At 38.6% G+C, this 19,215-nt stretch overlaps 1 protein-coding gene and 1 non-coding gene across 2 annotated transcripts in view; both read right to left on the bottom strand.

The window, feature by feature from the left end:
* Positions 1-2,262: 2,262 nt before the first annotated feature.
* drd2a (dopamine receptor D2a) overlaps positions 2,263-19,215 on the bottom strand; it is a 41,966-nt gene continuing 25,013 nt past the window's right edge. The window contains exons 3-8 of the mRNA XM_008296291.1: positions 14,970-15,079; positions 8,576-8,712; positions 5,601-5,809; positions 4,469-4,555; positions 3,774-4,161; positions 2,263-3,209 (exon numbers count right to left, since the gene is read on the bottom strand). Coding sequence (XP_008294513.1) covers positions 3,013-3,209; positions 3,774-4,161; positions 4,469-4,555; positions 5,601-5,809; positions 8,576-8,712; positions 14,970-15,079 — 1,128 coding nt within the window. The 3' untranslated portion in view covers positions 2,263-3,012. The remainder of the gene's footprint in view (positions 3,210-3,773; positions 4,162-4,468; positions 4,556-5,600; positions 5,810-8,575; positions 8,713-14,969; positions 15,080-19,215) is intronic.
* trnat-ugu (transfer RNA threonine (anticodon UGU)) lies at positions 14,011-14,084 on the bottom strand. Its single transcript has one exon. It is a non-coding gene; the product is annotated as a tRNA-Thr (tRNA).

Genomic DNA, 19,215 nt, shown 5'->3' with positions numbered 1-19,215 from the left:
CACCCTGGACAGGTCACCAGTTTATCGCACGGCTATGTTTGTCTCATCAGAAATAAATCAATGTTCACCCTTACATGCACTGTTTTCCACACTGCAGTAAGTTCTTTACATTTCAGAAAGATGACAGGCCTTCAGACACGATATGGCAACAAAAAAAGGTGAACCTGCTTTTCCTGAGTATCTGGTATGCAGCCAGATGCTGCAGCACTCACCACAAGTGATGAATTGCCTTGAAACGCAAGAGCTTTTCATTCTGCTACATTTGTCACAAGCTGGGAATTGCTAACTGCAACTGAACTTTAATATCATGTTGTTGCTGGCTCTTGCCCTTCAAGTTAGCTGGCTGTTATGATTTTTTTTTTTCCCCCTGAAAGTGATGCAATGCTGGACCGTCTTTGGTTTGACTTTGGTTATCACAAAGACTGATGTTAAGCTTGAATGAAAGAGATGTCAAAGCATAAAGACTGCAATTCACAGCCACAACATAGGCATCACACCATCGCATTTTTGTCCAAGACCCGGGGATATCAGTCCATTTACAATGTATTCTTATTCTCATTTTTACTCATTTTTAATTTAGGCATTTATTTCCATATGTCCACTTGTTTCACTCACACACAGACATGTCACAGGTTGGTGAACAATGGTTCTCACAAATATTCTGCTTCCCAGTGACTCACGACAGTAGAATGTGCCCTTGAAGGAAAAAAAACAAAACAACTTTATTTAAAAAAGTACCACATTTCAGGCCCAACTTTTCTCCTCATCAGGTGCACAGATGTCAAACTGACTCAGGTATGTGTTGCTGAATAAATAAATATGAATAAGAACAATAAAAGGAACAACATCATACATGTACAAACATCAGTTCAATAAAGATTGATTAGGGCCTTGTGCACACTAATGTGGATATGGTTATAGATTTTTTTCCCCAAATATGTCCACATGGCCATTATTTTACAAGATATCTCTGTATACATAAGAACTCGACACAACTATAAATGCTCTAACAAGCATGGCCCGCCAGTCCACATCAATCATACATCAAATACTAGAAAATACTGTCATTTCATCCATTCTTGTGGACTTTATACCACAGCTGCTGTGTACCAAGTAGCAAGTAGTAGTGGACACAACACACACAGGGAGGTTTATGTGCGCAGCAGCAATACAAAGTTAAGTTGCAAACTTGTAATTGCTAGTGCTAACTAAAGAAAAAAGGCTACATATCCACCACTGCTTGTTGTTTCAGGCACATGCTCAGGCACAAAGCAACAATGAGCATGTACTGTAATTGCTTCCCAAACTCTTCACATGGATACATGAATCAAAGCTTTTAGATTTTTTTTTTTTTAACTTCATAAGGAGTTTGACATAAATGAAATGCTGTGTGTTTAAGAGACCCAAATGTCGAGGAAAATGTTTGTTTTGCGGAATATCTATATCAGTGTGGACAAGGCCTAAGATAACACAAGCTTCTATTCTGTGACTTATCAGTCTGGATTTCATTTGTTCTCATATATCGCTTTCAATCCTCCATTCCCACTTCACTGTTTGCTGATAGTATCATTACATGCATCACACTTCCGCTAGGTGTGACTGAGACTATTTATTCAGTGACACATGTCTGAGTCAGTTTCATACCTCTGTACCTAATGAGACATTATTCATAGATATCTCTCTCTCTCTATATATATATATATTTATTTAAAGGGAGCATTATATACTGTTGCAAGAGCTTTGGGAAGCAGAAATATGTGCTTTAGTTTTGCGCACTGATTCCTGCAAACATTCCACCTTTTGACTTGATTTTCTTGTCTGTATTTGAATGCAAGGTTTTATGATTTCACTACAGGATTCTGGCTGATATGCATCAAAACATGAAAGTCTTTGTTGATAATTGTCTATAAACTGAACATAACAAAAGATCTGTCACCTGAAACACACACTAGATGTATTGCTGTAACTATTCCAGTTTTGTCAAGTTCTCCTCATTCTTACTCAGCGAAGGCCCCAGGGAGTGGCCTCAGGGGTTATACACAGCAGCGTGATTATACCTGGAAGCTGCAAAGTCCACATACAGGTCATTAGTTTGCTATGGAATGACTCCACTGCAGCACTGCTCCGACTTACTTCCAGTAAACAACATTACTCAAACTGCAGACCAATCCTTGGGAGAAGCTGCTGAATAATGACAGGTCATTCCTGGGTGTATCTGTTTACACACACAGCGAACACTGATATTCATGTGGCACTTAACAATGTATCTTAACTTCATTTATTGGAGATCTTTTGCAATTTTTTGTTAAACATACATTTCATGAAAAGTCAAGTAGAGGAGCAGTGTAGCATGCATCACATTTCCATCGCAGGCAATATATTCACAGTTAATTTGTTAAGAAAAAAACTATGTACAATACAGCAAATAATAATATTAATGATAATAATAGTAGTACTAGTAGCTGTAGTAGATTCTTCAATTTATAAAATTGCAAAAATCCTCTCTTGCCTTTAACACACATTCCAATCAGTGATAGATTTCAAGAGTTGACGCATCAATTTTAACACTGCAATGAACACTGACTCGATATCTTTAAGATTCGCAGAAAACTTCCATCATCAAAACATAAAGTACACACACAATAAATAGCAATTTGCAACTTGAATGTGTGTGGTATACACAGATGGCTCCTCACATGACAAGCACAATGATTTTAGAGAACAATGTTACTTTTTTTCCCCCCCATGAAACAGGTCATTGTTACAGACATTTCTTGTTTTACATTCAGTGATTTGGAGAACAGGACTCCACAAACAATTCACATATAGAGCCAACATGCCTTTCCGTAAGACACTGTCATTTTTTCAGTCACTTAACTCAGTACCTTTGAAAAGCAGATCGCAGTTTCCCCAACGTGGTGCGTTTCCCTTAACAGGATGAGGTATTTGCCCGAAGAGATGCTTTTATTCATCACTCCTCCCTTAGTCTGATCAGATAAGTGATGTCGCAGCTTAGCAGTGCAAGATTTTAATGAATGCTTTTCTGAACTCAACATTGAAGGTGGTGTATATGATGGGATTTACAGCACTATTCACGTAGCCCAGCCAAGTGAAAGCATTATACATCTCAGCGGGAACCTTGCATTTGGTGCAGTGGGTGTTCAGGATATGTGTGATGAAAAACGGCAGCCAGCAAATGATGAATACACCTGAGGAGATACAAAAGAAAAAAACAGAAGGAAATATTAAAAGGAAGACAGAGAAAGGGAGGAAAGAATGAGGCTGTTACAATAGACCTAAATATGATGGGATACGAAGGAGTTGGACTGTAAAGTATCTGGATGATTTCTGTCTGTTGCATCACTGCCTGACTTGTTTTGCACGTTCTGTTTTAGGTGCTTTCAGAAAATTTGAGATGGTAATAAAACCACATGCAAAGGCAGCCAAATACCTGTGATGGAATCTTGCGTTCAAAACAAATAGATTGCACATTACTCGATTGAGTTCTGGTAAATTACAGCACAAACAACAATTTGGTCTTGATGAGTTTGAGTTTCTCACTGATTTGACGCTGTGATCTCTGCGTGGTGTTTTGCATGTTAAAAGACTATGACAGAATGTAGTTATGTGGTTGAAGAAATTCTTCGTTTTACAGCGTCATTCCAACTTTGACGTGCATAGTTACATAATACAGCATCTGATTTAACTTCGGTCCTTTATACTAAATGTGAAATGTCAGAAACAAAATTTCAGTACTGAGTGAACCAACTTACCAAGGACAATGGCTAACATCTGAGTAGCCTTCTTCTCCTTCTGCTGGGAGATCTTCCTCTTGCTCATGGTTTTCACAGAAGTCTGAGTCTTGCCATTGGGTAAGGCTTGCGTCTGGAAGGCTTTTGCTACAATAGGTGCTGGATCCCCCAGGGCCTCCTTGGCAGGATCTCCGTTCTTTTCTGTTTTCTGGCCTTCCTCGGGGGGTGTGGGAGGTGTGGAGGTGGGGCTAGCATTGGCCTTGCTTGGCATCAGTTGCTGATTGCTGGTGGCCGGAGTGTCTCCTAGAGCGCACTGTGTCTGCTGCTTCTGTTTCTGGCTGCCGCCGCTGTTGTTCAGCTCATCCAGCTCCAGATCTTCCCCCTCAGTGACCACATCTTTGATGAATATCTGAACAAAATCACAACCAGCAGCAAAACATGGATTTAGATGGTCATTTTTGATTTAGGTTAAAGGAGTGACATTTAAAAAATAGGTATTAAATATTTAACAAATGGTTCCACTTTGATTCCTTATTTTAGCTTTAGTGTCCTCACTGAAGCAGAAAGGTGAAAGCTTTATTTTCTCTAAGTAACAGAGGAACACTTCAAGGGGAAACTTTGCTAAATCTTTATAGGCAAAACAAATATTGTTCCAATTAAAGTTTTAGGGAGAAAAAAAAAAGATGTAATGAAAAGAGCAAATAAAGAACACACACCACTTTCTTCTTGTTGACAGGAAAACTCCCATTAGATTTAACAATCATTGTGCACAACCTCACATCCTCTGGATGAGTGCACTTATCCTGAAAGGAAAACAGCTGTGTCAGGCAAGGAGGGGGTACAATGTCAAAGCAACTGACAAAAGGGCTGTCTAAGCACAGCAGCCCGGGTCCCACTGCCTTCTGGGTTGAATGAGGCAACACTGAGCTTTGGCACAGAAAGGCTGTTGATCAACAATCTGATTTGCAGGTAGAGTCGTTGCTGAAAACCAAATCTATAAACCTGACAGTGTAAGAAATTGTCACCTGAGATCATTTCACCAGCGTGACACTAACTCACTGGACCTTTGACAATATAAGGTAGACTTCGATAAAAATTATTCCATATTACTCCATAAAGATTATGCGCATAATTTGTCAATATGCTGCCGTATAATGGCCAAAACTACAGCGTAAAACGTTACATAAACATGAGTAATGTAGTGCATTGGATCAAGAACATTACTTGACTTCCTGTGTGGAGCCCATTGAGTTTCACGATGTCAGGAAAATCAATAATGAGAAAAGCTAAAGGTCAGTTTAGGGCCATCATAATTAGTGTTGCGTGACGGCTTTTGACAGTGAAATGTGCCAGTTAATGCAACATTAAGATTGAAATTGGTCTCCTGAATGGAACCGTTACGGAGTTGCATTTAATTTACGTAAGAGGTGAATAAAGACTGTTAAAGGCCTAAGGTGTCGCTGAGCCTTCTCATTACAATCCCTTGTGTTGAATGAATGTTATCCTTGGTGTTTTCAAAGAAAATCAATCCTCTTCTTGTCTGAGTATTTCCCTTTATAGTGTGTTACTATGTAATAGAATACCTGCCCGTAAAACCCATCAGTTGTAACTGCGTTGAATTATTGATTGCATTTTCATGAAAAAAAACAAAAAAAAAACTATTGAACTCAAACAGCAAGGCATGATTTTGTCCCAAATTAGTCGGACAAAAAAAAAAAAAAATTCTAAATGTTTAAGAACAGAAAGATGAAGCACTCCTGGATAATAAAGGTGTGGGTCTATTCTAGTTTCATTTTGAGGTCATAACAAATGGCAGTAAACAGGAGCCATATTGCTCCAGCAGCTCACCTTAAGCGAAGTGGCCACGTCAGGGTCGGCAGCCTGACAGACTCGCTGCTTCGGCTTTGTGTTTACACGTTTTCTGCGTTTCCTCAGGACCACATAAATTTGCACATAAACCAGCAGAGTGATGATGAAGGGAACATAGAAGGACACAATGGAGGAGTAAACCACAAAGGCTGGATTGGCGATGACACAGAGGGACTCATCACGAGTAGCTGTGGAGATAAGCACAGGGGGAATAAAGACTTCAGACTGCATGTTCTGTTCCTCCAAAATATCTTTCTCTCTCTGTGCATGTTTGTAGTTTTGTTGTTTTTTTTCCCAGTATGCCTCCAGGAAAACTTGAAATGGGAACCTTAGTTTGGCTTGAAAAAAAAAGAAGGGTTGCTTGGTGATTTTATTCATTTGAAAATGCATCTAAAAATGTAATCACCGCTACACTCCCCACACATTGAAGCACCCCCTGAAGATAGCTCTGAGGTCGCCAAGGTCTGGACCTTGGTAATATTTTTTCTCTCTCAGGCTGACATTTTGCATTATATGCAAGTATGAATAAATTAGATTTTATTTAGCGAACTCCAGTGTTTTGACATTGCTATAAATCTCATTGCATCTACCGGGTTAATGTTAGAGCACAGACTGGACTGGTAGACGGACCTGAGCAAATTCTCTGTTGACTTTATGGTCAAAAGGGCTTATTTCAGCCAATTAGAACCTATTCCTCATTGATAAATGCTGCTTTTCTGTCCAGCTGGTATGCGAGGACAATAACAATGAGACCCTACCAACGGTGAGCAAGATTTTAGTGCCTACGAAGATAGTTCTCTTTTTTGAAAACCAAAACCTGGTCACCAATAGTATATATTAACATTAGATGTAACATTACCTGTATAATGTGGTGCAACAGAGATATAACGTGTTGCTATATCGGATAATGTACAGTGCTCAGGCTTGGCTGACTTGAAAATGCCTTTAAAGTAAGTTGGTAGTAACTAAGAAGGGACGTTTATTTAGCCTGCAGTTTTGGTACGCAAAAGCATATTAGAATATTTTTAAATCGTTTGCTCCCAAACAGATATTATTCCACTTAATAAGCTGATTCCAGTAGATCATCAATGCAGCATTGTGAGTGCCAGTGATGACAGATGGTACATTCATTTTAAGAACTCACTGTGAAAGAATATGATTAAAAATATTTGGATTGTAATAAACCTATGATACAGGATAATATTTTTTTCTATTGGCCGACTTCGTATTACTTTAGAGCTTTTATTATGTTGTATAAATGCATGTACCAGCAATTACAAACATCTTCATCACTATTGCTAATTTGAGCTACTTTTTCTTATGGAGGTTATTACATGTCTCATTTTTTTTCCTGAGAAATATGTTGAAAAAGAACAAAGTTACAGCTTACGAAAAAGAAAAAGAAAATCCACTTTACGAAAGCTTCTGAACCTCGGTTATATTGTTGCCCTGGCTGTGACCCTGCTTGCAAAATTACTGTTTAATGTTGCCACATGGCTTAGTACTGGTGCCAAACGTGTGGATCATATCATCCCAGTTTTAGACACTCTGCAGTGTTTGCTTGTTAATTTTAAAATCGGTTGATTTACTTTCAAAGCCAGAAACATTGGCATCAGATTTTGAGAGAAAAAATTAACTCCTTGCACCCCAGAACTCACACTTCAGTGACAGGCCGGAGTCGTCCTGTCAGTCCAGCTTCTGGAATCTGGACCAAGTGGATTTTACTGCCTAAAAGCAGCTCAGATTATGCAGCAATTGTTGCCACAGAGACGTGGATAAGCCGTGGATATAATGCAGATGTCAGGGTCATTGTATAGTTCATGTTAAACCTGCGCTAATAAGGCTGACAGTTGGTTCAAGTAAGGGGAGCTCCACCAGTTTTACAAAGTTCAGTTTATGTTTCACAAAATGTGTAACTTTGCGTATGAAAACAGTGTCCCGTCTTCTGGTACAGCACCTTATGGAACATCATATTCAGCTCTATTATGGGAAATGTAAGATCCAGACTGTTTGGAGTTTGACTCATACAAAGAGCTAAAAGGCTTCTGCTGCTTCAATTTTCACCCCATTTTTGGACCTGGCTCTTCAGTCTTCAGTCCATATGTTACATCCTTGAACACACTCAAGCCTAATGCGGATGGTCAGACCAGATGTCTTTCACACTTGCATAAATATGCACACAAATGTGCAACTGGGATTGCCGTGCTATGTGTGTAAAACATGAAAAAAGAAACCCCAGACAGGTCAATAAATTCTAAAAACAAATAATAACTGCGTGTATTTTATATTTGGTGCGGCAGAATTTCAAACTCAAAGGTTGCTGCTTTTGTGTTTCCTGCTTTCATGCTTCCTGCAGCTTTCACTGATCAGATCTGCAGTCGCCGCTTGTTTGAAAAGTCTCTGTCCCGGCTGAATCGACATTAAATCAAGGCACTCAAAGGGATGAGTGCAGCTTCAAAGTGACAGGATGTGAGCCACAGGAGCCGGTCAGCAACAAGTTGGTTCCTCCGTAAAAGCCCTTAATCAGAACTGCTGTGACAGCAATCCTCCGTCAAAGTACCTCTTCTGTGGAATAAGCTACCTAAAGCTCCCCAAAGTTAGAAGCCAGTAGGAAGAAGTACTCTAGTAACAGGGATAAGTCTTTACAAAACTTTATAAAATGTCGCAATTGTCTGTTTATAGAGTTCACTTTTGTAGTACAGTGCTGTACTGTATTGTGGCTGTAACTCAATACTGACATTCTGCTTAAGTGTGTAAGCGTTTAAAAAGCCACCTAACTATTCTTTCCAGGGTGTGTATCTACAAATACATAATGTAATGCACTATGCAGTGGGTGTGCTGATAAATAATACAGTGCACTGTACAGCACAGCACCACCATTCCTCCGCAAATATAGCGGCGCACTATGAAAAAAACATTTCTGTAGAGCAGATGTGTATTGCAGTTTCTCTTACCTGTGTTATTCAGGCCAAACAACAGAGGACACGATATGGCGAAAGACAGTACCCACACCACGGAGATCATTACTGTGACCCGTCTCCTGGAACTGTAGCGAGTGTTGTACAGCATTGGCATTGCAACTGCTGTGTAACTGTGAAGAAAATACATGTTTAGAATGTATGAAAACACAACACATATCTAGTCAGAAAAAAAACACCTTCATACAAGACACACAAGACAAGTTCAACAAAATATTCCCATAAGCGTTCCTGCATTCAGTGTGTTGCTTTCTGATTTGACGATCTAAGCCCATTTTTGTTTCCAGTTCTCCGTCTTCATCGATGGATATTTTAGCTTAAAGCACAACAGAGGACATGAAGCCTACAAGTGGGTTAAAGAAGAAATGTTGCCTGTCGTTTTGGATCAGAGTCCTCCTGATGCTGGACTGGCCCTTTGGAGACGGTTATGTGCTGTAGGCTTCAGTTCACATGAAAATAAGATATTGTTGGGCAGCCCCCCCGAGTCTCTTGAAGGAAAGACCTTAACATTTAACCCTGCTGCAGTGACTGACCTTATTAGTGAGCTTCCTGTAATCACCAGGAAATGCGCAGCTTTTTACAGTGTCTCATTCATTGATTTCTGCATTATCTGGTTTAAAAGACATAATGTCAAGTGGCTGAGGCTTTTGAGTGTATTCTGAAAAAGGTGACTTTATGAAAACGTGCAGGAGAAATCAGTTTAAATTGAAGATAACTTTATTATACTGTATTATCATTCTGTATTTATAAACTAAAAGTGACCACAGTGCTTCTGCCTGTGCATATTTTAAGATTATATTACATTTCCTTTGCTAATTGTCATTTTTGTGTATTTTCATACATAAAAAAACTCAGCTTATGTGTATTTCCATACAGTTTGGTAATTTCTCGACCTTGAAATGCACTTGTCTCTTGTCTCTGGTATTTTGGTGGCAGGCGCAGAGCACAGGTGCACAGGTGGGCCGACAGGCGCAAACAGGTGGAAGGCTAATTAAAACCAAGCGGCGCAATGAGGGCTGTTGGTATTTTGGTGGAAAATGTGACTCAGGCTTTGTCTCGAGGACAGATATGGAACTCGTCTTTGTTTTTGGCACTGCATCACAGGTGCTCCCACTTCAGAGATTTTATCAATGAGAGCAAACATAATACATGGAGCACGTGTTGAAAATTTGGATTTTGCTTGATCACATGAGTAGATGTGTTTTAATTGCCACAAAGAATAACACTGATGTAAGAGTTCACAAAAATCGGTTCACGTTTATCTTTAAGTTCATTTGGGTGCTCTTCAGTTTGTTAAATCCCTGCAGCCATTTGAAGGCAGCAGCACAGACTGGTTGATAAATCTGAGGGCTTTGAATACGGAAATTCTGCGAGTGCAGTGCGACTATACACAACCATCATGTCTGTTTATGAATATTAAATAACTTGAAAATAAAACCACATCGCTTTAAAATAGACATAAACTAGATCGGCAGATTCTGCTGTTTCAGTGGGAGATATCAGATTGCAGTGGCTTCTTTCCAACTTTCGTTTTAGTAAAAGCGGTGTTTTGTATTACGGTCTCCAAATGGTGCAAATGCTGTTGTACCACATTCTACGAAATGATGTGATCTTTTATGAAGTGAGAGTTAAAAATTGCGTTTTTTAAAAATTATACCCAGATGACAGTATGAATTCTGGAACAAGCATCTGTCCATTCGTTGAGCTTTTGTTGTCATGTGTCACTGTGACTGGCACAGCTGCTTCAGAGCAATGAGGCCGGGGATGTGACTGTCTGAGAGTATATTTACTAATCACCACACCCTCCCATTTAAAATCCACTTCATCAAGCCCTCGCGCTTTTCCAGCTGCTGCACTCATGAACCCAAACAGCATGTTTAGAGACACCCATGGAGCATGTGCACTTGAGACTTACTGCTTTGCACCTGCCATTGCACTAGCACGCTTAAAACAGTAATAAAATAGGCATGATTTATTTTGGTGAAAAACACTGTATGCATATAGTATGGATACATCTATTTTCACATCACATTCTAATTTTGCAACAGGATTAAAGGAAGAATATGTACTTCATTAGATTCATGGTCTTTAATCAATGTGTGAAGACCCACAACAATGCTCTGGCAAAGTCTGTGCACACATGTCTTCTACACACCAAAGTTTAAGGCAAGTCTACATAGATGACTTGTTTAAACAGCTCAAATAATTGGAGACACGGAAGAAACTCTCAGGGCATTCTTTCTCAAAGTGAAACTCCAAAGCCTTCTCTCCCCCCAGATTTATGATAATTACATTTAATAGCCCATTAATGGGACTAATAGAAAGAGCTGACACCTTATAACCTGATGAAGACTCTCTGAGTTAGTGTTGGTTTATCTGTCCAATAAATGATTTTTAGATTAAAATTTAAAATGCCTTGGATTCCTATTGGACTGCCAACCAATACCAAGGTCTTTCGTTATTAAAAGAAGTGGAATCTTGATTACATTTCACCTCTTTCACCCCCTTATTACAAGATTTTTAGCAATGTGTAAAGACATTCAAATCAAACTAAATGAATTTCTAATAAATACAGAAAATGCTGACTGTGTTTCTAAAGCTGAAGGCTAACTGCTCTGACATTATGTCCTGGAAAAATTGTATTGCAGATCATGACTCACTGAGAGCATTATTGATAAGAACTGTCTTCTTCTTTTTTTTTTTTTTACTTACAAATAGTCTGCTGCTCTGCAAACATAATTGAAGTTCTCTGAAATCATTCTTGACACGTGTACATTCATATCACCTCCTACACAAAAAACAGTTTTGTCTGAGGCCTGTTAGTCATCTGACTGTCAAGAGGAAGGGCACGGCTGATTTGAATGGCCATTGTTGGAGGGCGACCCAACTCCAGCTGCTAATAATGTATTCATCCCTGTCAAAAGAGTACATGCTTTGCATTCGCAAACTCGCAAAAATAGAGCCCATAATTTGATCAACCTCCAATTTGCTCCACATTAGTGAATAAGAACAAAGTTAGCAGAGCAAGAAACAATCCTTTGATGTAAAAATTACAATGTCATATAGAACTGCTGAATTAATAAAAAGGAAACACGTTCCTCTGTGGCTGCTATGTGAACTTTTTGCAAATCAGCACCATATGATGGAATGCTGAAATGTATTAAAGCCAGGTGAAGTAATTCCTAGTTCTGTCAGTCTCATTCTCTCGGTGGTTAGTATTCACGAGCATGCAGCAAGCAAGCACAAGTCACATAAACAATATCTAAATGTAAATTTGGATGCTTTTCCTCTCCGGCATCTTTGCAACATTCATTTACAATAAACACAAACGATGATCTACCATGAGATTATTCTGATTAATTTCTCCACATACGAGACTCGTCTTCGTTCTAAATCAGTTACTTCAACAGGAGCTCAAATTGTGTCCATGTGTGACTACGGTGGATATTAATTTTGCATATGGATTCAAGATTAAAATGCAGCCAAGCAGAAAATCATGTAAAATTAAACATGAGAGAATTCTATAAAATGACAGTAAAGGAATTGTTGTGCCCTTGATATACTTTAGACTTCTTACACACATTGTGTTCATTAATTTACATGATTACTTCCTACACTTTTAAAATTGAAAGCTCAAGTTTTACAAGCTTTTCAGATGAACAGCGCCTCGGTGTAACTCTGCTTCCCTCATCCTGACTTAAGCTGACAAAGTGTCATTAATCACCAAGTTTTCATGTCAGCTACTGCACTAAAACAGGGGATTTATTTCACACATAAAGACAAGACATAAGGTAAAGTTCCCACGCAGTTTTTTTTAATTGCTCATTTGTCTATTGATTTAAAGCTGCAGCAATCGATATTGGTAATAATAAATCAGATGACATGTGCAGGGAGCTGCTCTGATTGACAACCCCACAGAGAATTATTACCAGACTCCCCAGTCCTCTCAGCTCTGCAGAGGATTTCAACGTGTTCCAGCTCATTATTTCGGTTTTCTGACCCACAACGTTATTGTTTGATTTACTCTCGTTGCTCTCATATTTTAGTGTTCAGCCGCAGAACAAAGCTTTAAGATGTAAAAAATCCACTGTATGCTACCAGTTTAGTACCAAACTGCAGACACACAGACTGTGTCACTGCCTCAAAAATAAGGATGTGCAGGTTGAACTACAGCCTATTTTCTAATGTCAGACACTTGTTTACATTATAGATTAACAGAGTTAATCACTCATGCAGCATATCTCTGGGATTTTTGTACAAACCAGCAAGTTGTGTAACCTAAATGACCATGTAAGTTTAGATTTGTGTCTACTCCATGGTACAACCCGTAGGACAGCATGGAGGTATAGCAGATGCCACATGTAAACTGTTAAAAAGAAATATTGAATACCCTTTCTAGACGACTTTGCTATTGTTAAGACTTTGTTAGGCTCAGGAACAGACACATACTGGATGAGTTACTTATGGCTAAAAGAAACTTGGTTGTGGTTACAATAATAAGCATGCAGTTAAAGTGGAGGGATGATCATGATTAAAGAGAAAAACATTGAATATTGGTTCTTCGTATGCAAACTTTGAGACCTTTAGTGTTGCCTGACTCTGTCTGTTCTAATTGTAATGCTGTTGTAATTAATGCAACCACATCAACAGAAATAGTGCATTTGGTGAAAAAGACTGACTACACCAGTGTATTGTCAGAAGTTTGCTCTGTAGTGACAGTGTACTGCTGATCAGCAAAAACAAGATTTGCAGTTGCTGTTATTTTACTCTTCAAAGAGGGTTTTCCCTGTGGTTAGGTGTGTTCTAGCTTTCTTGGCAGTGTGAAAGGTTTGCAAACTTATAAGATCTTAACTCCACCAAAGGGAGTTATTCTCTCCAGCAGAACACTCTGTTTCTTACCTGCTTCAAACACCTTGTTCAAGGTCCAGGTTGTACTTACGTTACTTATCTATGTCATCGTGTTACACATTTACATAATGCCTTGTATTCAGTTTTCATTTTGTACATTCAAGGATGTAAATGTATTGTAGGGGACTGCACACATGGGCTCTTCAGATATGTTGGTCTTTAGCTTTTCAACGTAGATTTTAGTTGATTACTGATATTTAGAGTTACATGAAAATAAGGTGCTTTTTAGAGGAATATTTACCTCTATTTAAATAATTTATCATCATTAATGCATCTGTCATTTATGATCCATCCTATGTAACATACATTTGAAAAAAATCTGAAGTCTAAGGAAAAGAACAGTATGGCAAAATTGGAATTTGGCTAGTCATTATCTTTGGCTAGCCTGATGTAATGTTTCACACTGAAAAATGTATGGCATTTCATTTTCCTTAATATTTAGCTGTTCCTAAAGCACAGCACATTCATTATGTCATGTCACTGTGTTTTCTTAACAGAGACTAAGGCACTGCTGGGATTTGAACCCAGGATCTCCTGTTTACAAGACAGGCACTTTAACCAACTAAGCCACAGCGCGTCTTTCCTACAACTCAAAATACATCACACGAACCAGAGCAACTTTCAAAATCAGTTGTATTAGAAGCTGAAATCAGCATGTTTTCTATTTTTGTTTGATGAACAAAATAACTACATTATTTCCTTGCAATTTTGCGTGGCAGTGTTTGAGACTAAAGCAATGCAGTTAGTTCAACCAGTCGAGATGATTAACGTTGGATGTTAAAATCGGTCGAAAACTATGTCTTTTCAAAGGAATGTTTATGGCTGGATGAGTAATTTATCTTTAACCATTTTTCCCCCATTCATAGTATTTTGTTTCCTCTGGGTTTTTTGTTGCTGTTTTTTTTTTATTTTTATTAATCAGTGGTGCCTAACATCTCAGTTTTAGACCTCTCCCTTTGAGGATAACCTTTGACAGTGCATATACATTTATGTTGTAATTCCTGAATGTGGAATCATTTTAAGAGATTCTAAACTTTTGTGACTAATAGTCAAAATCTGCAGATAAACAGACTGCAGTCATGCGGTTTGTTTCATACTATGCACATGTCTGTAACTGAAATAGTGCGTTAATAAATTCACTAGTTTGTTTCCACTGCTTAGTTCCAAAATTACTCCAATTTGTCATGTTGAGGGATCCACATTTATAACCTTGGAACATCTGGTGGCCAGTAATGAGGACAAGTGTTGCCCTTCCAGATAAACATACGGAAACTAATAGATGGTGTGAAATCCATGTCTGCAAAAGTAATTTAGTCTGTAAATAGACGTATATGCTTTGGTGCTCATGCACTTAAAGAGTGGCACTTCTCTTGTGTTATCCGGGAGGTAAAGATTTCCATTTAAAATCCATGCTGGAACCATGACAGGCAGGACCAAACAATCTGTGCAGTGGCAAACTCACCGATCAATGCTGATGGCACAGAGATTGAGGATGCTGGCTGTACACATCATCACATCCAGAGTGACAAAGATGTCACAGTGGATCTTGCTAAAGCGCCACTCTCCCACTACCTGGAAGAAAAAAAACATCAACAAATGGCAGTTTACAGCAACAGTCAACAGAACAAAGGCACTACACTTGCCTAACAAAGACAGCTACTTGGCAGAAATAATATGTTTCCCTCCTGCAGGGGGAAAAAAAAAAGTCAAAGCTTTCTTGTATATTTTTTCATTTTATTTCCTCTCTGGTAACACAAAGAAATGGAATAAAACTGGAGCCATAAGAGGAAGGAAAGGAGGTTAAAATGAATGAACACTAAAGAACGTGACTCATATGAAGAGATTAATAATAAACTACTAGTATTGAGTGGTTTGTCACGTTCGTGCTGTCAAATTGACAGGTGATCTTCTCACTGACAACAGTAAGAAATAAATATCACAGACTACCCTGAAACTACACTTATACTCATTATTAGTGCGGTAATTATCCTTTAGCTTGCATCTTGGACTAAAGCTCCAGGTGCCTTTCGATCAAAGACATGATCAAGCCTATTTGTATTCATATCGCTGTTGCTCTCTGTTACATGGTCAAATCCCATGATGAAACGAACATCATCAGTGATGCTCTGACAGGTCTGATGCCGCCCACCTTGCCTGACACTGCAGCCTTGCCGCTTCCTCCCACAGAGCTGTCAAGGGTAAAGGAGATGTGTGTGTTGAGGTGCAACTCCTGCCTCTCTGAAGCTGATTAATCTTTGTCCTGAGGCCGTGTCTCCATAAAATTAAGCGCCGTCATTATAGAGCAGTATGTTGTGGTTGGCGCCTTTAACGCTAACAGTAATTGCAGAATGATTGCCTCTCAACTGTACCTCTTTTTTTAAATTTTAAAACCTTTAATCTTGACACTTGTGTTCTCCGTGTCTCAACACTACCACACTGGTCTCTGCATCCCGTCTGTCTGTTTCTCCAGTCCCTCAGTTTCTTGCATCTTTAAAATCAGTAAGCAGGATGCTCCCCTCAAAGTTCTTCAAAAATGCAACTGTACAATTTGAAATCATCAGTGCTGCAGCCCAGAACAAATAAAGTTTAACATTTAAGAGGCTCGCAACAGCTGAAAGCCATCACTAGTCCTCATGGCTGTGGCAGAGGTCTATTCATATCAGTGTAGAGAGATATATTCTGTGGTTATAAAACTGCTTTTTACTGCATCATGTCACCGGCAATGAAATCAAAACAAGTATATTCAAAAAGCAAAAAAAAAAGAAAAAGAAAAGAAGAGATAAGTATTATGATAAATTGGCTAGAAAGCACTTTTCCAACTTAATGTATTATTCAGACTGCAGATATGTGCATGTGTTACAGCCCTGCCGTAAGAATTCGACTTGTTGTTTTTGTGACAGAGTGAGACCTCCTCTTGTTTTCACTTTTTTTTTTTCTTTCATTCATGAGCACTCCAGGATGGTCCCTTGGAACACCTGGAGGCTCGGGATTGGTCGAACCATCAGAAGAGGCGGTATTTAAGCACCCTCTCCCGGCCGGCGTGGGAGGGAGTCACCTTTTTGCGCTGGCAGAGCCTCGTGTCCCTAAAAACATCTTTGGTCTTGTGCTTCGTATTTAGACTTTTGTTAATGGTGTGTGTTGGTGTGGAATGACCAGTTTTCGTAGTTAGTTTTGTGATTAGTCACATTAGAATTTGGGTTTCAGAGAATTTAGGTTGTGTCGTATTTAAGTTTAGGATTTCTAAGTTAGTCAGAAGCAGTAGAGCTGGATTCCAGTTTTGTTTTAATTCGTTTTTTTCTGTTTTTTGCTTACTCTAGGGAGGCTAGCAAATGTATTTTGGTTTATTTCTGTTCCTCCAGGGTTTAGTTCAGATGGTGGGTTAATTAGATAGTTTGTTTTGTTTGTTGTTCTGGCCTTTGTCCACCCTGAAGCAAGGCTTCTATTGTCCTGTTTTTTTTCTATTTTGTAATTGTTTGGTTTTTTTGTGTGTAAAATTGTAAATATATAAATTTTGGTGGCAATAAATTGCCTAATTTTACCCTGTTTTTCTCGCCACGTGTCCTTTTATGCTATGTCCCTGCACCCCTAGACCAGGGATGTAACAGCATGCCATCATTTATTTCAAAATGTATCAGCATTCTGGTTTAATTTGCAAAAAGGGAAGGTGGTGGGAAATTGAAAATGCAATAAAGAGGCTGGGGAAAGTGGTTACTTAAAATCACAGTGAAATGAAACTTAAACCAACGTGCTTTTTCATCTAAACCACATCTGTCTGTTTGGCATTAATAATAATAATTCAAATAGTATAACCATAGTAGACAGAACTGATTCATATAGACTATAGAGAATGTCCAACAGATGAAGAAGTTTTTTTGGGGTTTTTTTTTAAGTCATAAAAAGCACATAACATACATCATTTGCACGTAATTCACGAGTCAACTACAAATACAATTTATCATTTGTCGTATTCACAGTGCGAGATTTCACTACTGGTCACTGTGACATTTATCTTCCATCACTCTTACAGCCATACACAACTGTATATTTTTTTCTTTGGTCTCTTGTTATCACAGTGAGATGACAGTAAGAATGTAATACATTTCACTACAACACTACAGTTCGAATACTCCAAGAATATTGTATTTTGAGTGTAATGAATATTAATGAGATCTCTTCATGTTATTCGAGCTTCACCATTTGCTAGTCCTGAAAAACAAATTCAGAAGCCTGTCAAATGGAGAATGAATCAGTCTCCAGCTGAAATTGCTTTTAATCTGCCTCTTCTATCGTCAAAATAATATGTTAAACAAAGTTTTGTGACTTGTTTTTATTGCAAAAAGTAAGATAGAGGGTGTCAGAGTTCATGTTTCATTGGCAGCAGCTCAGACGATGTTTTGTTGGTAGGGGTACTTAGCATCTAAACTGCTGAAAGGGACATTTGCAGGTAAATGTAAAATCCTGTTTAATGTATTGCAGTTAATTACCTATCTAGAATGTAAACTGACATTCAAAGTGCACTTTGTTTCTCAATCAACAAACCAACTTTCAGGACAAGATCTGGGCTCATGAAAAAAAATCAAAGAAACAACAGAATTTAAACAAACTCTTAACCTGAAGTCATGCATAATGTTCCCTCCATATGCTCTCTAAATCAGTCACACTTGGCAGAAAGTGAAAATTGTGGTAATTAATGCAAATTTAGCATTTAATAATAAAGGGCACGTTAAATGCCCTGCCCGCACTCTGTGACTAATGTGTCATTGTACTTCATGCTAATACATTATTAACACGAGAAACTCAGTCGCAGTCACGGTCCGTGACACCAGAGTTTAGACAGAAAAGTGTCTGTACATAGATGAAGAAAAATGGGGATTGTGCTGAATATGGAGCGTGGATAAAAAGCCTATTCAAGTTAAAGAGTAACAAACACAACATTGTTACCAAACACCACACTGAAGACGGACGTATTTTTAGACGGTGCGTCTGATGGAAGAAGCATGTTTTGCAGAAGTGAATAATTAAAGATTCTTCCAGCCAACGCTCGCCTGTTGTGAGCTGTGATTCCTACGTCATCACTCGACGAATGCGTGGGCTATTATGAAACTGCCTGGTGTTTACCTCAGAATGATGTCAACGGCGAGACAATCCAAAATACTGTATGAACATTCCCGCTCCTAATCATCTCTAATTTGCGTGGATTTACATAAGTCCAATCGCTACTGTTCACATTAGCAGGAGGCCTGACATTCGGAGAGGGAGACGCCAAAATCAGATGAGCATCCCACTCTGAACACATGCTGTGTAATCCATTCTGATTTTGACAAAGAGCCAGTACTTATTTCTCAGCATGTTATTCTAAGCCCCCAAGAATTGCTGTTATTAATTTGTCTGAATAAAAAGCCTATAAAACATGGGAAAAACTGAAGGAGGTTTAATTATCTGAACTCCAAGTGGTTTCGGGGTGTTTTCTGCTCCGGTCATGTTTTTACTCACTGTGGGCTAAGTTTTCATTGCATTTTAAAGTTCTGTTCCTAAATGGAAAACCCACAATGATGGATACAAGGAGAGAGAACTCAAACATTTTTTTTGTGCTATATGGCACAGTTATAATGCCATGAATCATAATACAAGTAAAAACAAAAGTTGAATTATTTTGATTATTTTTAACATAGGGCTGCAGGGTGGCGCAGTTGGTAGCACTGTTGCCT

Source organism: Stegastes partitus, unplaced genomic scaffold (assembly GCF_000690725.1).
Source record: "Stegastes partitus isolate 25-593 unplaced genomic scaffold, Stegastes_partitus-1.0.2 Scaffold1117, whole genome shotgun sequence".
Taxonomy (NCBI): domain Eukaryota; kingdom Metazoa; phylum Chordata; class Actinopteri; family Pomacentridae; genus Stegastes; species Stegastes partitus.
This window is presented reverse-complemented; position numbering and strand designations above follow the sequence as displayed.